General features: G+C 37.4%; 3 protein-coding genes across 4 annotated transcripts; 2 read left to right on the top strand and 1 right to left on the bottom strand.

The window, feature by feature from the left end:
• The first annotated feature begins 2767 nt into the window (after positions 1-2767).
• LOC147538771 (endochitinase 2-like) lies at positions 2768-5078 on the top strand. The gene is made up of 4 exons (XM_086643922.1): positions 2768-2865; positions 2906-3795; positions 3864-4026; positions 4579-5078. The coding sequence occupies exons 2-4, from the start codon at positions 3309-3311 to the stop codon at positions 4973-4975; spliced, it is 1047 nt and encodes a 348-aa protein (XP_086500048.1). The 5' UTR covers positions 2768-2865; positions 2906-3308; the 3' UTR covers positions 4976-5078.
• Positions 5079-7346: 2268 nt separating this feature from the next.
• LOC147538770 (Tetratricopeptide repeat (TPR)-like superfamily protein) lies at positions 7347-10413 on the top strand. 2 transcript variants are annotated; one of them, XR_015225555.1, is made up of 3 exons: positions 7347-8904; positions 9577-9668; positions 9789-10413. XR_015225555.1 is itself a non-coding variant. In XM_086641560.1 (2 exons), exon 1 carries the CDS (start codon positions 7483-7485, stop codon positions 8899-8901), a length of 1419 nt encoding a protein of 472 aa, XP_086497686.1. In that variant the 5' UTR covers positions 7347-7482; the 3' UTR covers positions 8902-8904; positions 9577-10413. The 2 variants fall into 2 exon arrangements, 1 of the variants encoding a protein (XP_086497686.1); XM_086641560.1 differs by having other exon boundaries at positions 9577-10413.
• LOC147538769 (expansin-like A3) lies at positions 10368-12928 on the bottom strand. The gene is made up of 5 exons (XM_086643001.1): positions 12763-12928; positions 12451-12560; positions 12147-12328; positions 11135-11267; positions 10368-10791 (listed from the first exon to the last, which is right to left on the bottom strand). Exons 1-5 carry the CDS (start codon positions 12926-12928, stop codon positions 10552-10554), a joined length of 831 nt encoding a protein of 276 aa, XP_086499127.1. The 3' UTR covers positions 10368-10551.
• Positions 12929-15804: the final 2876 nt, after the last annotated feature.

Raw genomic sequence — 15804 nt, 5'->3', positions numbered from 1 at the left:
TATGTTTTGGATATTTTCTGCAGAAATAAGGTATTCAGTTATTTTACACTCTGTGATATTATGTTAAGGTCGATCTCAATAAAGTTTCGGTAGGACCAGTTGGAAATAGACATGGTAAGATCACATTGCATGTAATTTCCATGCTACGCGTCCATGATTGATCTATGTCATTTGGTTATGTTGGTATGTGTGACTACTGATGGATTTAGTGACGATTGAATGTTACGAAAGTCACTTTAATCCCATACTAGCACAACTGATGGACCAGATTGTTTGGGATACCTAATATTTGATAGCATATTTTGAGCTCATAAGGATGTACACATTTCTAGATAGCATATGTGGCCCAAGTGGGAGATTGTTGGAAGAAATTCCAATATATGTGGGCTCACATATGTATAGACATGTGTATGGCTATCTCAGTAAATTGTCAAGTCGTAAAGTGGTCTAATATGGATTGACTTGATCAGTAGGTATCAAAGTGTCATGGAATAAACGTGTAGAGACCATTAAGTGATTTCTAATTTGATGAGGGGCCAAATTAGAAATAAAAGTCTATAAATAGGGGTTATGGTCCCCATTTGGGCTTCTTCCCTAATCTCTACAAGTTTGGTTAAAGTGTGAAATCCCTTCATCACAAGAGAGGTTCTAAAGGAAGAAGAACTAAGTGGAAGATCAACCCTACCCAACCATCTTCAAGCTATGGATCAAGGTACGCTTCCGTGATTAAGTTTCATCTCTATGAATCTTTTGGAGTTTATGTAAGTATGCTTGTTCATGTTATTTGATTTCATCATAATCATCTTATAACATGATTAGTTTAAGCATGTAAGGTTAAATATATTTACTAACAGTTTCTTCATCATCAACCTCCATAACACTAACAGGATTCTTCTCGGCTTAAAGATGATGGATCCATCATAACAATTTCATTGTCGGCGTGCCCGTCATCAGAGAAAGGAGAAATTTGTGTCAGGACTTGATGGTTTGAGAGTCATAGAGATCTTTGAATGATGATGGTCATGGTTATGCGCAGAGCCGGCCCTGGCCCAAAGCGAGCAAAGCCTCGCTTTGGGCCACATAATTTTGGGGGCCACATTTCATTTGCAACTTTAAAAAAAAAAGGGTGCCTCAAGAAAAAATGAATCAAGTAAGGCCCATTATTAGACTAGAAGTCTAGAAGGTCATTTTACTCTCACATACGGGCCCACGTTTATACTCTTGGGTTCACGAATCACGTGTAGCTAAATTCCTTTTTCAATTAGCTTTATTACAATTTCGCCGTAAATTGTAACTCACCGTAGAATTTGGCCCTATATTTATCTAATACTCAAATTTGGTCCAAAATTATAATTCCACTATGTTAGTTTTTTTTTTTTTTTTTTCCTTTTTACTCTTTCTTTTTTCAAAATATTTTCTTTCTTATTCTTTCTATATATTCTAAACTATTTTCATGTCTAAAATATGACTTACGCGGTAGAGAGCTGTAAGCTGTCATTTTTAGGGAGGTCTCGCGAACACACATCTCTATCACCTTTCTCTTTCTTTTTCTCTCTTCTCCATATCCTTTTCATGTCTCTCTCCTTCCTCCTCTTTTTTTCACTCTCGAGAATTTAAATAGAAGTTGTTGACGAAACTCTTAAGATTTGAGTCAAGATGAAAGACAATATTTTTTTTTAATAGACAGTGATACTGATAATCTGAGTTAGTATAATAAAGGTAACTTGGACTAACTTATGCGTGAGGATTGAAAGAAAAAATTCATTTATGAAAAACACAAGTTTATTTAAGAAAATTGAATACCACTAATTAAAGTTGGGAAGACTTCTTAGTACTAAGGACTCGGTAGGATTTTTTTGCAGATTTAGTCAATATATTTGGGTACCTATGTATATACAAGATATTTAGTCCATTTTTGTGTTGGAATTGGTTAAAAAGGCATGTGAATCTTTTCTAGACTTCAACTACTTGTGGAACTATACAACTATGTGCTAACTTGTGCAAACTTACGTGTAGATATTGTATATTTGTGAAAACTCCATACGTTCAAATCCATCCAAACTTACATAGCTTTCAAATACATCCAAACTTACTTACGAAATTCTTGCTAAAAATTGATTGATCTTTTATGAAAAAAAAACGTTTGAGGAGTTTGGAGGTCTACACACACACACACACACATATATATATATATATACATATATATGGGGCCACACTTTACTAACTCGCTTCGGGCCTCACAAAACTCAGGGACGGCCCTGGTTATGCGGTTTTTTGAGAGGGACTAAGAGAACTTGGCTCAGAGTATCAACTTCTTGATCACGAACTTACGACATCTAACTCTCAAACCATGTAATTTGTTGGATTGTATTCCTTCATATGAATGAAATTCTAGTTTAACTCAAAAAAAGAAAGTGACAAAAAAAAGATTTCTTGTTAGTATGTTTTTTAAATCTTAATAAGAAAACTTGGTGATTTACGAGAGAAAGAGGAATAAGAGATGGTGGTGGTGGTGGTGGTGGTGGTGGTGGTGGGAAGTAAGAAGTCCCTTTGCCATCTGGCCATCTGCAGAGAGTTCTCGATGTGAAAACACATAAATTAATGAATGATCTTTGAGTACGAAAAAGAGATTTGGTGGTGGAAAGAGAAGAGATGGGTAGTTAGAGGAAAATTATGATGGTAGTTGGGTGGCCAAGAAAGAAATAAAGACATGCAGTAAATGTTTTTGGAAAGTAAGGGTACATAGAGAAAAAAAATCGACCAGTAAAATTGACCAAGATCGAGTGTTTTGGCCGGAATCACGGATCTAGAAATGAAAGTTATCTAGATTGGCACATGATTAGCTTTGAAATTCCCACTGAAGTTGTTTTTTTTTTTTCGTTGAAATATCCCACTGAAGTTGTAGATCCAAGTGCATTGAAGCCATATTTGTGGCACTACCTAAGAATTCATTTTCTTTTTTTGTTGAGATAGAATTCATTTTCTTGCTATCCTATTTTATTGTATTTTATTTGGAAATCTGGGTTGAAACGGATTTTGTGCATACACTATTTGATTGACTGTTTAATTAGAAAATTTTGAAAATCAACTTACTCTTCTATACTAAATTAGAACGTGGTTAATGTCATAATACATAGTCTTAAAGGGTTATCATATCAATTCTATACCATGTGCCAATATTATTGGTCACTATCGATTTCTGTTATTATATTATAACACGTTTTTTTTATCAACTCATTACTCATCGATGGTAGTTCTCTCTCTCATCTCTATATAAGGCAGTAAGAGAGTTGAGTTTAGTAGCAAAAATGAGATTTTCATATCTATTTTTAATCTTGAGTTTGATAAACTCCTTAGTAGGAGTTTCTCTAGGAGATGGAGAATGTGGAAGTGGAGCAGGAGGTGCTCTCTGTCCCGGCGATCTCTGTTGCAGTAATTGGGGTTATTGTGGCAGCGGCTCTCTCTACTGCGATGAGGGTAACTGTCAGAGCCAATGTCATCCCACTGTTCCATCCCCACCACCTCCTCCTCCATCCCCACCCCCTCCCCCCTCCCCACCAACTCCTCCACCACCACCTAGTGGAGGCGATGATTTAACCTCTCTTATCAGCAGATCACTTTTCGAAGAAATATTCAAGTATAGGAGTGATCCTGCCTGTCAAGGGAGTTTCTACACTTATGATGCTTTTATTGAGGCCTCAAAATCTTTTACCAATTTTTCTACCATAGGGGATATCGATACACGAAAGCGAGAGGTTGCAGCTTTCTTAGCTCAAACTTCTCATGAAACTACCGGTACGTAATAGTAACTGCATCCATCATAAAAAAATCTCCGGCTAATATTAGTTGATGTGGTACTGCAGGGGGATCAGGTTGGGATGCTCCTGGTGGGTCATATGCATGGGGTTATTGTTTTGTCACAGAACGATTCCCAGGAAGTATTTACTGCGATCCAAATAGTCAAGATCGGTGGCCATGTGCCTCCGGTAAAACATATATTGGTCGAGGACCCATCCAACTTTCCTGGTAAAAATATCTAGTCATGAATATATAGTTTGTTTGTCTTCATGCTATCATTGTTCTCTTCTTCCTTTCTTTTTCAAAAATGAAGTGAAAAATGTATCAAAACTATTCTAGGATACAACCTGTCGGTATTTGAAATGGTCCCTAGCTCTTAAGAATCTCTTTACGAAACCATGGGCCCATTATTGAGATCTAATCATTCTCGAACGAGAGAGAAAGATTGAGAAAAAAACGAAAAGAATGCATAGAGGACGCTGACAGAGGACATAGTGTTGCTATAAAATCGACACATTTCTTGTGGCCGATTGTCTCTTAATAAGTGTGAAGAAAAATCTCTCCTCTTGACATAGTTAATGAGGTGAAAGAGGCCCAAGACCACCCAATACTTATAACTCCACCAGCTAGACAGACAAATACAATCTTCTTTTTCCCTCTTCTTTTTACAAAATTGAAAGTTGTACAAAATGTTAGGGTTGTAAAAATGAAGTTTTGAGTGAGTTTTTCTTGTCATGCAAGAACCTGGGCCCCCTTATACCTGCCCTTGATTTCTTTCAGGAACTTCAACTATGGACAAGCTGGAGAAGCCTTAAATTTAAATCTCCTAAGCAACCCAGATTTGGTAGCCCAAGACCCAGTCATTTCCTTCAAAACAGCATTCTGGTTCTGGATGACTCCTCAATCCCCAAAACCATCTTGTCATGATGTAATCACTGGACAATGGATTCCATCCATAGGCGACATCGATGCGGGACGATTGCCAGGTTACGGAGTCACTACCAACATAATCAACGGCGGAATCGAATGCAACAAAGGCGAAAATGACTATGTTAAGGATAGGATTGGGTTCTACTTGAGATATTGTGAATTACTTGGTGTGAGCCCTGGTGACCACCTTGATTGTTATCGTCAAAGGCCTTTCAATTCTGGCTTACAAAATGTTGCTTCATATTAGTCTAGAAATCTAAACTTCAAAATCTTGTCATTCTTCTATCTTTTTCTACTTGAAACTGCTTATAAATAATGGAACGTGACAAAAGGTAGTACTTCAATATGTCTCTTTGATGTTTCTTTTCGCTTGTTGTTTCTTTCACTGGATCGAGTATAGATAAGTCTGTGTTCCTGTAGGCTAACTCAACTGCTGAATACGATTGAATATTTTCACGAATTTTTTTACTAAAATCAGCATATAATAAAGATATAAAAGCATTCATAAAACGACCCTCACATTTGAGATGCAAAATTTTGTATACACTCACCATTTTTACTAGCAACCCTCACATTTAACTTCACTTGGTGTATTTAATTTGATCAAGTAAAGTTTTACTCACACTCACTACTTGGTCACTCAGATTCTAACTGATAAAAAAAAACCCAAATTCCTTTACCACTCCCGAAACCCATGAATCCCTCCTCCATTAACTCTTTTATAAATAACACTCTACCCCCACCACTTCAATTTTTTTGATCTGTAGGAACACCGAAACCATGTCATTATCATATTTCAATATCATTTTTTTTGTTGTTGAAGCTTTGCATTGGTGTTTTAATGGTGAAACTTACGGGAAAAGGAAAAAATTCAAATTCTTTATTTGATCCGGAAAAAGAATTCAATGAAAGTGGTGCTTTAGTTGGAAAGTGAAAAATTTCATGTAGGAACCTAACGGACATACCAGTCTGGTAGGTATATATACCCATCAATCTGAAGCTTCCTATGGATGAGCGAACATATGTCGGCTTGTTGCATCCGACCTTTGACAGTGAATAACCACTTCTTTTTTTAATTTCCCCAAATCATGGAGGATAAATGGATAATCACTTCTCAAGTATTTGGCCACCAAGTTTTCTTTTACCCATTCTTGGGACTTTGGTGGTACAGTTAGTGAAGAATGTTCAGATTAAGAGGTCAAGAATTTCTTCAAGGTAGTGTCAATGCCTCACTCATAAGTGAACATGCATTATCTTAAAACGTGAATGTGTCATCTTCAAGCGAAAATAATGTATTTGAATGAACCACCTATAAGTGAAAATCAAGGTGTCCAAATTAAACAAATAGGTCATAGTATTTATAAATCTTTCTAAGTTATCTGAGATGGACAAAGTATTTGAAAGTCTGGAAGCACTTATAACATGGTGTAGAGCATTGGTGGACAACACAAAATTGTCATTTGTGTAAGCAAGTGAAGCAACTCGTTCAATGGTAGCAAATCTCGACTAAAACTTAATTGTGAAAGGATTGGTTTTTCGACCGAGATGCTCTAATTTTCTAAAACCGCGAGACTGTGTTAGTCAACTAAGTTGTCGATAGCAAATGAAGTTATACATGCAAGTAAATGTTCGGCTGTTGACAAATGTATATGAATGAAAGTTTGACCTTATTTATCTACATTTTTGTTTTTCATTTTTATTTTTATTTTTTTCACATTGCTCTCGACTTTCCATCCGCATGAGGAGTGCATGCGAGCAAAAAATAAAATTAGAGGCCTCTTTCTGACTTTGTTCGTATGGAATCGGTAGTTGTCTTACTGGCGGAATATTGAGAGCTAGATACTGCTCTCAGTTTTTTCACCGATAGTCGAGTACTACCGTCGAAACATCAAAGTCCGATAACATCTTTCCGATTGAGTTCAAATGACATCGATAATTCTCCTACCGACGGAAAATCGAGAGCTAGCCTTATAAAGTATTGCTCTCAGTTTTTCGTCGCTAGGATGAACACCGACGAACGAACATCAAAATCATAAGCATCTTTCCGATTTAATTGAAATGGTGTCCCTAGTTCTTGTCTTTGTTACACATACCGCTAATATTTGAATAAACAAAGAAAGAAACGGAAGATGAGAAGAAAGATGATCATAGGAGAGATGACGAGGGTTGAAACCCCCTCTGGCTATCAAAACCAGGGTTTTGAACCCCTTCGACTTTCACTTGTATATCCTCTTCTTTATTACCTGTTACTTTTTAGAAATTGAGATTTTTTTTTTTTTTTTTGGAAGTCGACTACGATCTACATATGTTGTTACATTTGGCATTGATACATCAAAGATGTGATACATTGTCATGTTGGGCTATAGGGCCGGTCTTGTTTGAGTGGGCAGTTATTGAGAAATTGGGATTGTACAAGTATGGGTTGCCCTGGTAAAACCCCCCAATTTGTTGGTGGTGCTTTTAGACGGATTGCCTAGGTAAAACTAGGAGTGTCTTATAACTTCCCACTTCAGAGCTCCACCAAAGAGAAAGAGAAAGAGAAAGAGAAATGTTATGAGCGCTCCCATATACTAATACGATTGAAAGATTGGGGCACTTGTAATTTCATTCATACCGTGTGTAAATGACGAAGAAGAAGACTTAACCAACCCTGAACCCTAAAACCCTAAAACCCTGAACCTTACTCGCGCGTAAAAGCTTTCAGGCGAGTACAGAAAACTTAACCAACCCATCGGAGAAGAAGAAGACTCTAAGATGGGGAAGATTCCTCCGTCGATGAGACCATCACAACTTCCTCTCTCCTTTCTCAAGAACGCTCCTTCCCTTCCAAATCAACCACCGCAAACTCCAACTCCCACTCATCGTCCCCATTTCCCCTTTTCAAAAAACCCTAAGAAGAAAACCCCCAAATCATCTTCTTCTAAAACCCTAATCAGACCTGAAAACACAAGACCCATATTCAATTCCCCAAGTCTCTCCGATGCCAAAAAGACCTTCGATTCCCTTCTTTCATCATCCTCTTTTCAACTCGATATCCGCCACCACAATACCCTCCTTCAATCTTTCTCTCATATCTCCTCTCTTGATGATTCTCTCTCTTACCTTCGTTATATGACCAAGAAACACCCTTCCTTCTCCCCTGATCGTTCAACTTACAACATTTTACTCACTCAATCCTGCAAATCTCAACCTGATTCTGACCTCTCAACCGTCCATAAAACCCTAGATTTAATGGTCGATAATGGGTTCCCTCCTGATCATGTCACCGTTGATCTAGCTGTTCGTTCACTCTGCTCCATTGGTCGTGAAGAACATGCTATTGAATTAGTCAAGGAATTATCACTAAAATTTTCACCACCAGATCTTTATACTTATAATTTCCTTGTTAGACATTTATGCAAAACTAGATCTTTACCTATGGTTTACAATTTTATTGAAGATATGCAGAATTCAGTATCTTTAAAACCTGATCTTGTTACTTACACAATTCTCATTGATAATGTTTGTAATAGTAAGAATCTTCGAGAGGCGACAAGATTGCTTGGAGTTCTTGGGGAAGCTGGTTTTAAACCTGATTGTTTTCTTTATAATACAATTATGAAAGGTTATTGTATATTGAATCGAGGAAGTGAAGTAATTGGTGTTTATAAGAAGATGAAAGAAGAAGGAATTGAGCCTGATTTGGTTACTTATAATACAATGATATTTGGGTTATCAAAGGTTGGAAGAGTTGATGAAGCTAAAAAGTATTTAGCTATAATGGCGGAAATGGGTCATTTTCCAGATACAGTTACATATACTTCATTAATGAATGGAATGTGTAGGAAAGGAGAAGCTATTGGAGCTTTGAAGCTATTAGGAGAGATGGAAGAAAAGGGGTGTACTCCGAATTCGTGTACGTATAATACATTGCTTCATGGGTTATGTAAATCGAGATTACTCGATAAAGGATTGGAGTTATATGAAACAATGAAATCTATTGAGATGAAGCTCGAACCAGCTTCTTTTTCTACATTTGTAAGAATGTTGTGTAGGGACGATAGAATTGCGGTGGCGTATGAAGTTTTTGATTACGCGGTCGAGAGTAAGAGTTTAACAGATGTTGCTGCTTATTCGGCGTTGGAGAGTGAGCTCAAATGGCTGAAGAAAGTTAAAGATCAAAGAGTTGTTTAGATGGTTTGTTTCTTAATCAACTATTCAATTTTGCTCTTGCTGATATTGTAGGTTATTATGTTGGTGTTTTAATGAACTAAATGTACGTCTTATTTATCATCGGAGGTGATTTCTTTACCAAATAATGAACTAAATACACTAATAGAAGCTAAATTTTTTGTCTGCAATTACCCATCCTAGTTGTTTCACTGCTTTTAATATTCATTTAGTAATAGTTTAAAACTAATTACTTGGTCAAAACATTGTACAAGCACCGTGAAGGATAGTTAAGAGCAAGATCACGAGTTCGAAATTTGTTGTTAACCAGTCCCACCTGGGTGTCTATTCTACCCTTAATTGCTAGGGTCGTATGACAAAGGGATTGGTCTCTAGATAGAGCAAGACGAAATTTGGATTGTATAATAAGGTTATATTAGGTTACTCCAAAGCTTATCTTATCATTTCTTTCAGATTTACATGTAATATCGTATTACTTTGAAACTTCAAAAGTTCACATGATAACAGAACCCTTTCTCTTCAACTGCATTCCACGTGTAGTTTACTACTTCTGCAACTTTGTAATTGAATAGCTCTCTGTGCTGATACAACGGACAACATAGCTGTGGGTTCGCAATCTGAAGTTTAGTGATGAAAAAACTTCTTTTGTGATCTGACTGTCTTTTTGTGTCAAAACAGGGAGAAACTAAACCTAATTCGATCCAGCAGTCAGTTATGAAAAACTATTCATATGTGGTAAGTTAGGAACCTGCGTAGTCTAGCAGTTGAAGGTATGATAAATTCTGGAACCCTCTTCAAGTACTACCCATTTATAAAACCATTTGGAGCTCTAACCACAGACAGGAATCTCTCTTGATTATGAATTTGTGATATTGTACCTGAATGGCAAGTTGGATACCCTGTTGGAAACCTTGCGTCTAACATTCTTTGGCTGAAGAAGTATCGGTCAAGAACAGATGAAAGATCCATCATGCGTGCGGGTCACTGCGGAACAGGCTGCCTTATGTGGGTGGAAGCTCCGTCAACGGTCCATTAAGTTTGATAACGCCAGATGGTGATGGAGTCCATACATTGGGCAATGGACCCGTGGTGTCGAGAGAGTTAGCCGAGAGTGAAGACAGGTTCAGCTCTTGTAAACCGATTAAATTGGAAATTGTTACAACTGTCCAGATTTCCACAGACACCATGCAGAGAGACATAAGAATAATATTTTGGGATTGAATCAAGAAAACACTTTCTGCAAATTCTGTGACATCCATCGAGCATTGGGTAATTGCAGGAGAAAATTATAGCTCATCATATATTACAATTAGGGATTTTTCTCGCTTCTGCCTCTTATCTTCCCCATATTCACCTGCAAATTGGGGGTAATAGTAGTAGCATAGTACTAACCTTTCATTAATGGACATCATCTAACTGGTACATTGTCATACCCATTAACACAAGCAGAATTAGAAGAGGTAATAGTGTAAGTACTAAATTAAATTTTCATTAATAGATATCTCCTAACAACAAGATACATTGTCTTCATGATCTACCCATTCTCTCTTATTTTGTGATTGACTTCTCACAAACACACAACACCATTGTTTTTTAGTACTCTAAGAACTTACTAGTAATAATAGATCATGTAATCCCATCTAGGGTGATAGATTAGGTAGTACAAGGACTGCAACCATCCCTAGCATCAACAACATCATTTATCTGATCACCCAAATCATATATCTCCCCAGCCTTCCAGTCAGCAGGCAACCCTTTCTTTGTCCAAACCATTCTTCTATCATATCCTCCTATCAAGAACAACCTGAACAAAAGTGGTCCTTCTGGCACTGGACTCACATCCCACACTGCCCCAAAATTCCTATGCATGGAACTCCCACTTGACGAACTCGGCTGCAAATAACAATACAAATTTGAATTATTGAGACAATTTTACATCAGTAGCCGGACGGGCAAGTGATAAGTCCATAACTATGAGGGGACCCGAGACACCCAACATTGGTATCGGATCCAAGGAAATAGTAAGTCTCGTATCCATAGTCTTATCGAAATAAACCTGATGTTTAATGGGGATATTGTTAGGATAATCCCTTATAGTATTAGAAGGGGCAGATAATCAATTTACAAGTGTGAGGAAAAACCTCCCGTCCTGAGCTAGTTTTCAGAGGGAGAGAAACCCGAGACTACCAACACTGCAACGTCAACACCTAGTTGATCGAACATATTTCCTGATTACCTTGAGGACATCCAAGAGTTGGATTTCCGTTTGGCCACCTTGGTACAAAACAGTTACTGCTAAATAATTTGGCTTCTTGCTTGTGTTTTCCACTCTCAACGACAAATTCTGGTTCTGGTACACACATGGTATCCTGCATTCATATTCAACTACAATCAGTGGTTCGTCTGAGTATGATTAATTTGTACCCAACTCGCTCATATATCTGACTTATTTGGAAGCCAAAAAAAAAGTTAAACAAACTTGGAAGAACTCCCAAATTTTCGAAACTTGTCAAGTGGCTCATACATGAACTGATAATCTTTGAGTAATGTACATTTCTATAATTTTAAGATAATGGATCAATCATTTCTTGAGTGCCACATAGATGTATTCTTTTTGTTTTTTTTGGGTGTTATCCTACCATATCTACAACCCAAAAATAGAATTATAACTAAATTCAACCAGATATCCTCATTAATCGGAGTGAAGTTTGTGAGAACAGTCCTAGAAGGAAGGCGATCTAGCAACCAAGAATATAACGTCTAGGTCATGTCCACTCATTGTCAATTGGTTTTGAGTTGGATGACTACAAACTTAACATGCTATTAGAGCAAGTCTCACACGTTTAAATTGGTTTTGAGTTGGATGACTACAAACTTAACATGCTATTAGAGCAAGTCTCACACGTTTAAAAGCCACGCGTGCACCAAGTCATTCGTAAAGAAAGAAAAACATGTGTTAGCTAAAAAAAACGCCACACATGACGCGGCGTGTATGAATAGTCCCACATGGGAGTAAGATGATCTAGCAACCAAGATATGATGTCTAGGTCCTCTTTTACTCATTGCTAAGTGAGACCTTTGGTATCAGTGCCAATTGATTATGAGTTGGATGACGACAAACTTAACAAAGTTGACCAAAATTAGTCCAAATCAGACAAATATCATACTGAAATCAAGTGAGAATTGAAACCTTAAACAAAAAACACTAAAGAAACTAAATTCACCTTAAAGTTGTAAGTAGTAATTACCTTCTATATTCAACGTCAATTATCCCTTGACCTAAGAGCTCACGAGCCATACCCTTACTAGCCATGGAAATGAAAGCTCTATCACTTAGAACAAAATCTGTTTCATTGTTGGCTTTATGAATATCAGTTAATATCACATTTGTCCCTTCTCCTCTACACAATCTCTCATTCTTGCACCTTATCTGTCAAAACACAATACCAATTTGAATAGGTTTGATGGAAAAACAAGTAAAAAAGAAGTTTTTTTTTTTTTTTTTTTTGAAGGAAAGTAAAAAGAAGTTAAATCCGAAAGTTTCAATCATACATGGAAGCAATCTCCACAGCCAACTCCAGCTTTAAACAGAGAAGGAACACCAGCTGCAAGGTAGCCATTGTTGAAGTTTGGAGCTATTGGTCCATACCCACAAGCTCCAGCTGCAATCAATCAACAAACAAAATCTTACCCATTAAAAAACTTTCAAGAATAAAACATGGGTCGTCATCTAAATTAGCATTCACAAATCAAACATCGCCTGGGTCGAATATATATTTAGAGAGAGAGATGGAGAGAGAGAGAGAGATGGAGAGAGAGAGAGAGAGAGAGAGAGAGAGAGAGAGAGAGAGAGAGAGGGTTTACAAGAAAGAGGTTTGGAAGAGGTGAAGTAAGCAGCCTTGCTTTGATGCAAACAACGAGAACTACACTTTGTAGCAGCTGATGCAGATGAAATCAGAAAGATAGAAAAGAAGAAGAAGAAGAAGAAGAAGAAGAAGAAGAAGCACAAACTAGAAATGCGAGCAGACATCATTGATTGGGGGTTTGTGTTAGGGCAGAGGAGTGAGGAGTGAAGTAGAGTGAGAGAAAGAGAGAAGTACTTTATTTAAAGAGAAGAAAAGATAGAAAAGAGTGGGAATTTAAGAGAGTACAGTAGAAAAATAGTTAAGGGGTTAATTTTAGGGTTATTTCCCTAATGGCCCCCAACTTTGTGACCAGCTTCCCGCCTGGCCCCTTACTTTACGAGAAATACCTATATGGCCCCCTTCCGTTATAACACCGTCACTCTCTCTTTTCCATCATGTGTTTCTCTCTCTGCCAACTCACGCCACATCATCTGTTACGCCACCTCATCACCTTCTCCGGCAGAGGTCGTCGGCCGGCCAAATTTCCGGCCGGCGACCTTCAAACTAAAAAAAAAAAAAATTTCTCTCTAAAATTACTCCGGCGAAGGTCTGCCTTCGCCGGAGTAATTTTAGAGAGAGAGGAAGAGAGAAAAAAAAAATAATTTTTTTTTTTAGTTTGAAGGTCGACGGCCGGAAATTTGGCCGGCCGGCGACCTCTGCTGGAGAAGGTGATGAGGTGGCGTAACAGATGATGTGGCGTGAGTTGGCAGAGAGAGAAAACATGATGGAGGAGAGAGAGTGACGGTGTTATAACGAAGGGGGTCATATGAGTATTTCTCGTAAAGTAGGGGGCCAGGCGGGAAGCTGGTCACAAAGTTGGGGGCCATTAGGGAAATAACCCTTAATTTTAATTTGGCCTCCAACTCTAATTTGTGAATAGTTGGGTCTATGTGACCCCCATATTTGTCCAATTTTCAATGTTGGCCACTATAATCATATTCTCATCCTATTTTCTTTCTTACTGGCCGAGTTAGGTCGCTAGAAGAGCTGCCGGCAACGACCAGCTTATCATTTTCAGCGACCTTTTCAACAAAAAAATCACTGGTTTTTTTTCTTCTCACCACCACCACCACCACCACTACCAACATCATCATCATTTGCATTCTCAGTCTCTTGCTCCCTCACTATCTTTTTTCTTCTTCCTCCCACCACCACCACCATCATCATCACCGCTCTCTCTCTCTAGCTACGTATTTGAATGTTTTGTTGAGCTTCAACATAAGCTTCGACCTGAAGCTTAATTCAACCAGAGAGAGAGAGAAAATGGTGATGATTGGGGTGGTGAAAAGAAGAAAAGTAGAGAGATTGAATTTTATTTTATTTTTTATAAGAGTCAACGAAAATGAGCTGCAAGCTGTTAACGACGACCCTTCCGTACGAGTTAACCTGACTAGCTAGTAAGAAAAAAAGAGGATAGAGAGAAAAATACTTTTTATACACAGGTTAAAAAAGAGGGAAAAAATTGACTATTAAAGTTGAGTAAGAAAAATTTGAGGGTTAATTTCGTTTTAGCCCCCAATTTGTGACAAATTCACCGTTTTTCCCTCATAAGCAGTTCGATTTAGTCCCCAATGGCCAAAAAATAACCAACTTTTTACAAAACTACCCTTGGGATCCAAAGTGGAATTAATTCCAAAAAGAATTATAAACACTAATGTCACCTCATCTCTCCTTCTCACTTCCAGTTCATTATCTCTCTAGTCACTTCATCATCTTCTCCAGCGTACGATTTTTTCAGCGACCTTCAAACTTAAAAGAAATTTGTCGTTCCCTTCTTCTTCGCTTTATCTTATTCATCTATCTCCTTCTTTTCTCTTTCTTGTCACTATCTCTCTTTATTTTCTCTCTAGCGAAGGGGGAGCCCTTTGCCGGCCAGAGGTATGGGAAAACAAGACTGACAAAGGTCTGGAAAACCCAGACCTTGAACGTCTAGATTTTCACATCTCCGACGAAGGGGGCGGAGAGATAGTGAGCAGAAAGAGGAGGGGAGAAAAGTGAAGAAGAGAGAAAAAGATGAAAAAGAAAAGAGAGGAAAGAAGGAAGAAAAAAGAGAAAGAAGAACAAATAAAAAAATTTCTTTTAAGTTTGAAGGTTGTCGAAAAATTGCCGATCAGCGACCTTCACTGGAGAAAATGATGAGGTGGTGAGAAAGATGAAGTGGAAGAGAGAGGAGATGAACTAAAAGAGAGATTAAGAGATGAGGTGACGTTAATGTTTATACAACTTTTTGAAATTAATTCCATTTTGGCCCTCAATAGTAATTCCGAAAAGAAAAAAAGTTAAAATATTTTTGATTCTCGGGGGCAAACCTAACTATCAAACACTAACGGGAGCGAAAATGTGAGTTGGTAACAAGTTGGGGCCCAAAATGGAATTAACGCAATATATTACTGAAATAACATATTATTATAAGGGGTCAAAAGTTTAGTGGATCATAAATTAGGGGCCTTGTCAGAAATAAACTCAATAGTTATCCAATTGAAGGGGGAATGGGATATTTGACGGAAAGGAGGAAAGAAGTGGACAAACATTTAAACGAAAACGCGGTGACCAGACAAAATAATTGTTTTTTTCTCCCCACCGACCCCATTCTTATTTCTTCATCGAAGAGAGATAACCATGGAATTAGAAAAGACAACTCCACATTTTCACCTAAAAAGATGAGCCCAAAAAATTGCAATATTCTGCTTTACATGCTAGATTTAAGGTTAACTAATGGGTCTGCTAGTTTATATATACCATTATTATTATTATTATATAAAAAATTATTGTTTATGATTTAGGAAGCCTTTATTCCTTGAGTAATAGTGAAATCTAGTTTACAAAGAGTAATAATAAGGCTTCTTTTTTTTAATTGTTTAGATCTAAAATCTGAATTTTCAGGTTGGATTTTAATTCAGATTTCAGATTTGTAATTGTTGTTTAACCACATATCAAATGTTACCTGAATAGACTAGATATTTTAAGGGGTGAAATAGAAGGCCACTCATTTCAATCTTTT

Source organism: Eschscholzia californica, unplaced genomic scaffold (assembly GCF_041429995.1).
Source record: "Eschscholzia californica isolate CP2 unplaced genomic scaffold, dmEscCali1.0.p SCAF_5, whole genome shotgun sequence".
Classification (NCBI taxonomy): domain Eukaryota; kingdom Viridiplantae; phylum Streptophyta; class Magnoliopsida; order Ranunculales; family Papaveraceae; genus Eschscholzia; species Eschscholzia californica.
Note: the sequence above shows the minus strand (reverse complement) of the source record. Positions and strands in the feature narration are given on the sequence as shown.

Excerpts from the sequence above, each read along its gene's own strand:
- LOC147538771 (XM_086643922.1), top strand. The coding sequence starts at position 3,309 with ATGAGATTTTCATATCTATTTTTAATCTTGAGTTTGATAAACTCCTTA. Across the intron at positions 3,796-3,863 it reads AACTTCTCATGAAACTACCG|GGGGATCAGGTTGGGATGCT; the intron begins GTACGTAATAGT and ends GTGGTACTGCAG. Across the intron at positions 4,027-4,578 it reads GGACCCATCCAACTTTCCTG|GAACTTCAACTATGGACAAG; the intron begins GTAAAAATATCT and ends GATTTCTTTCAG.
- LOC147538770 (XM_086641560.1), top strand. The coding sequence starts at position 7,483 with ATGGGGAAGATTCCTCCGTCGATGAGACCATCACAACTTCCTCTCTCC.
- LOC147538769 (XM_086643001.1), bottom strand. The coding sequence starts at position 12,928 with ATGTCTGCTCGCATTTCTAGTTTGTGCTTCTTCTTCTTCTTCTTCTTC. Across the intron at positions 12,329-12,450 it reads GCTGTGGAGATTGCTTCCAT|ATAAGGTGCAAGAATGAGAG; the intron begins GTATGATTGAAA and ends GTGTTTTGACAG. Across the intron at positions 10,792-11,134 it reads AACTCTTGGATGTCCTCAAG|CCGAGTTCGTCAAGTGGGAG; the intron begins GTAATCAGGAAA and ends TGTTATTTGCAG.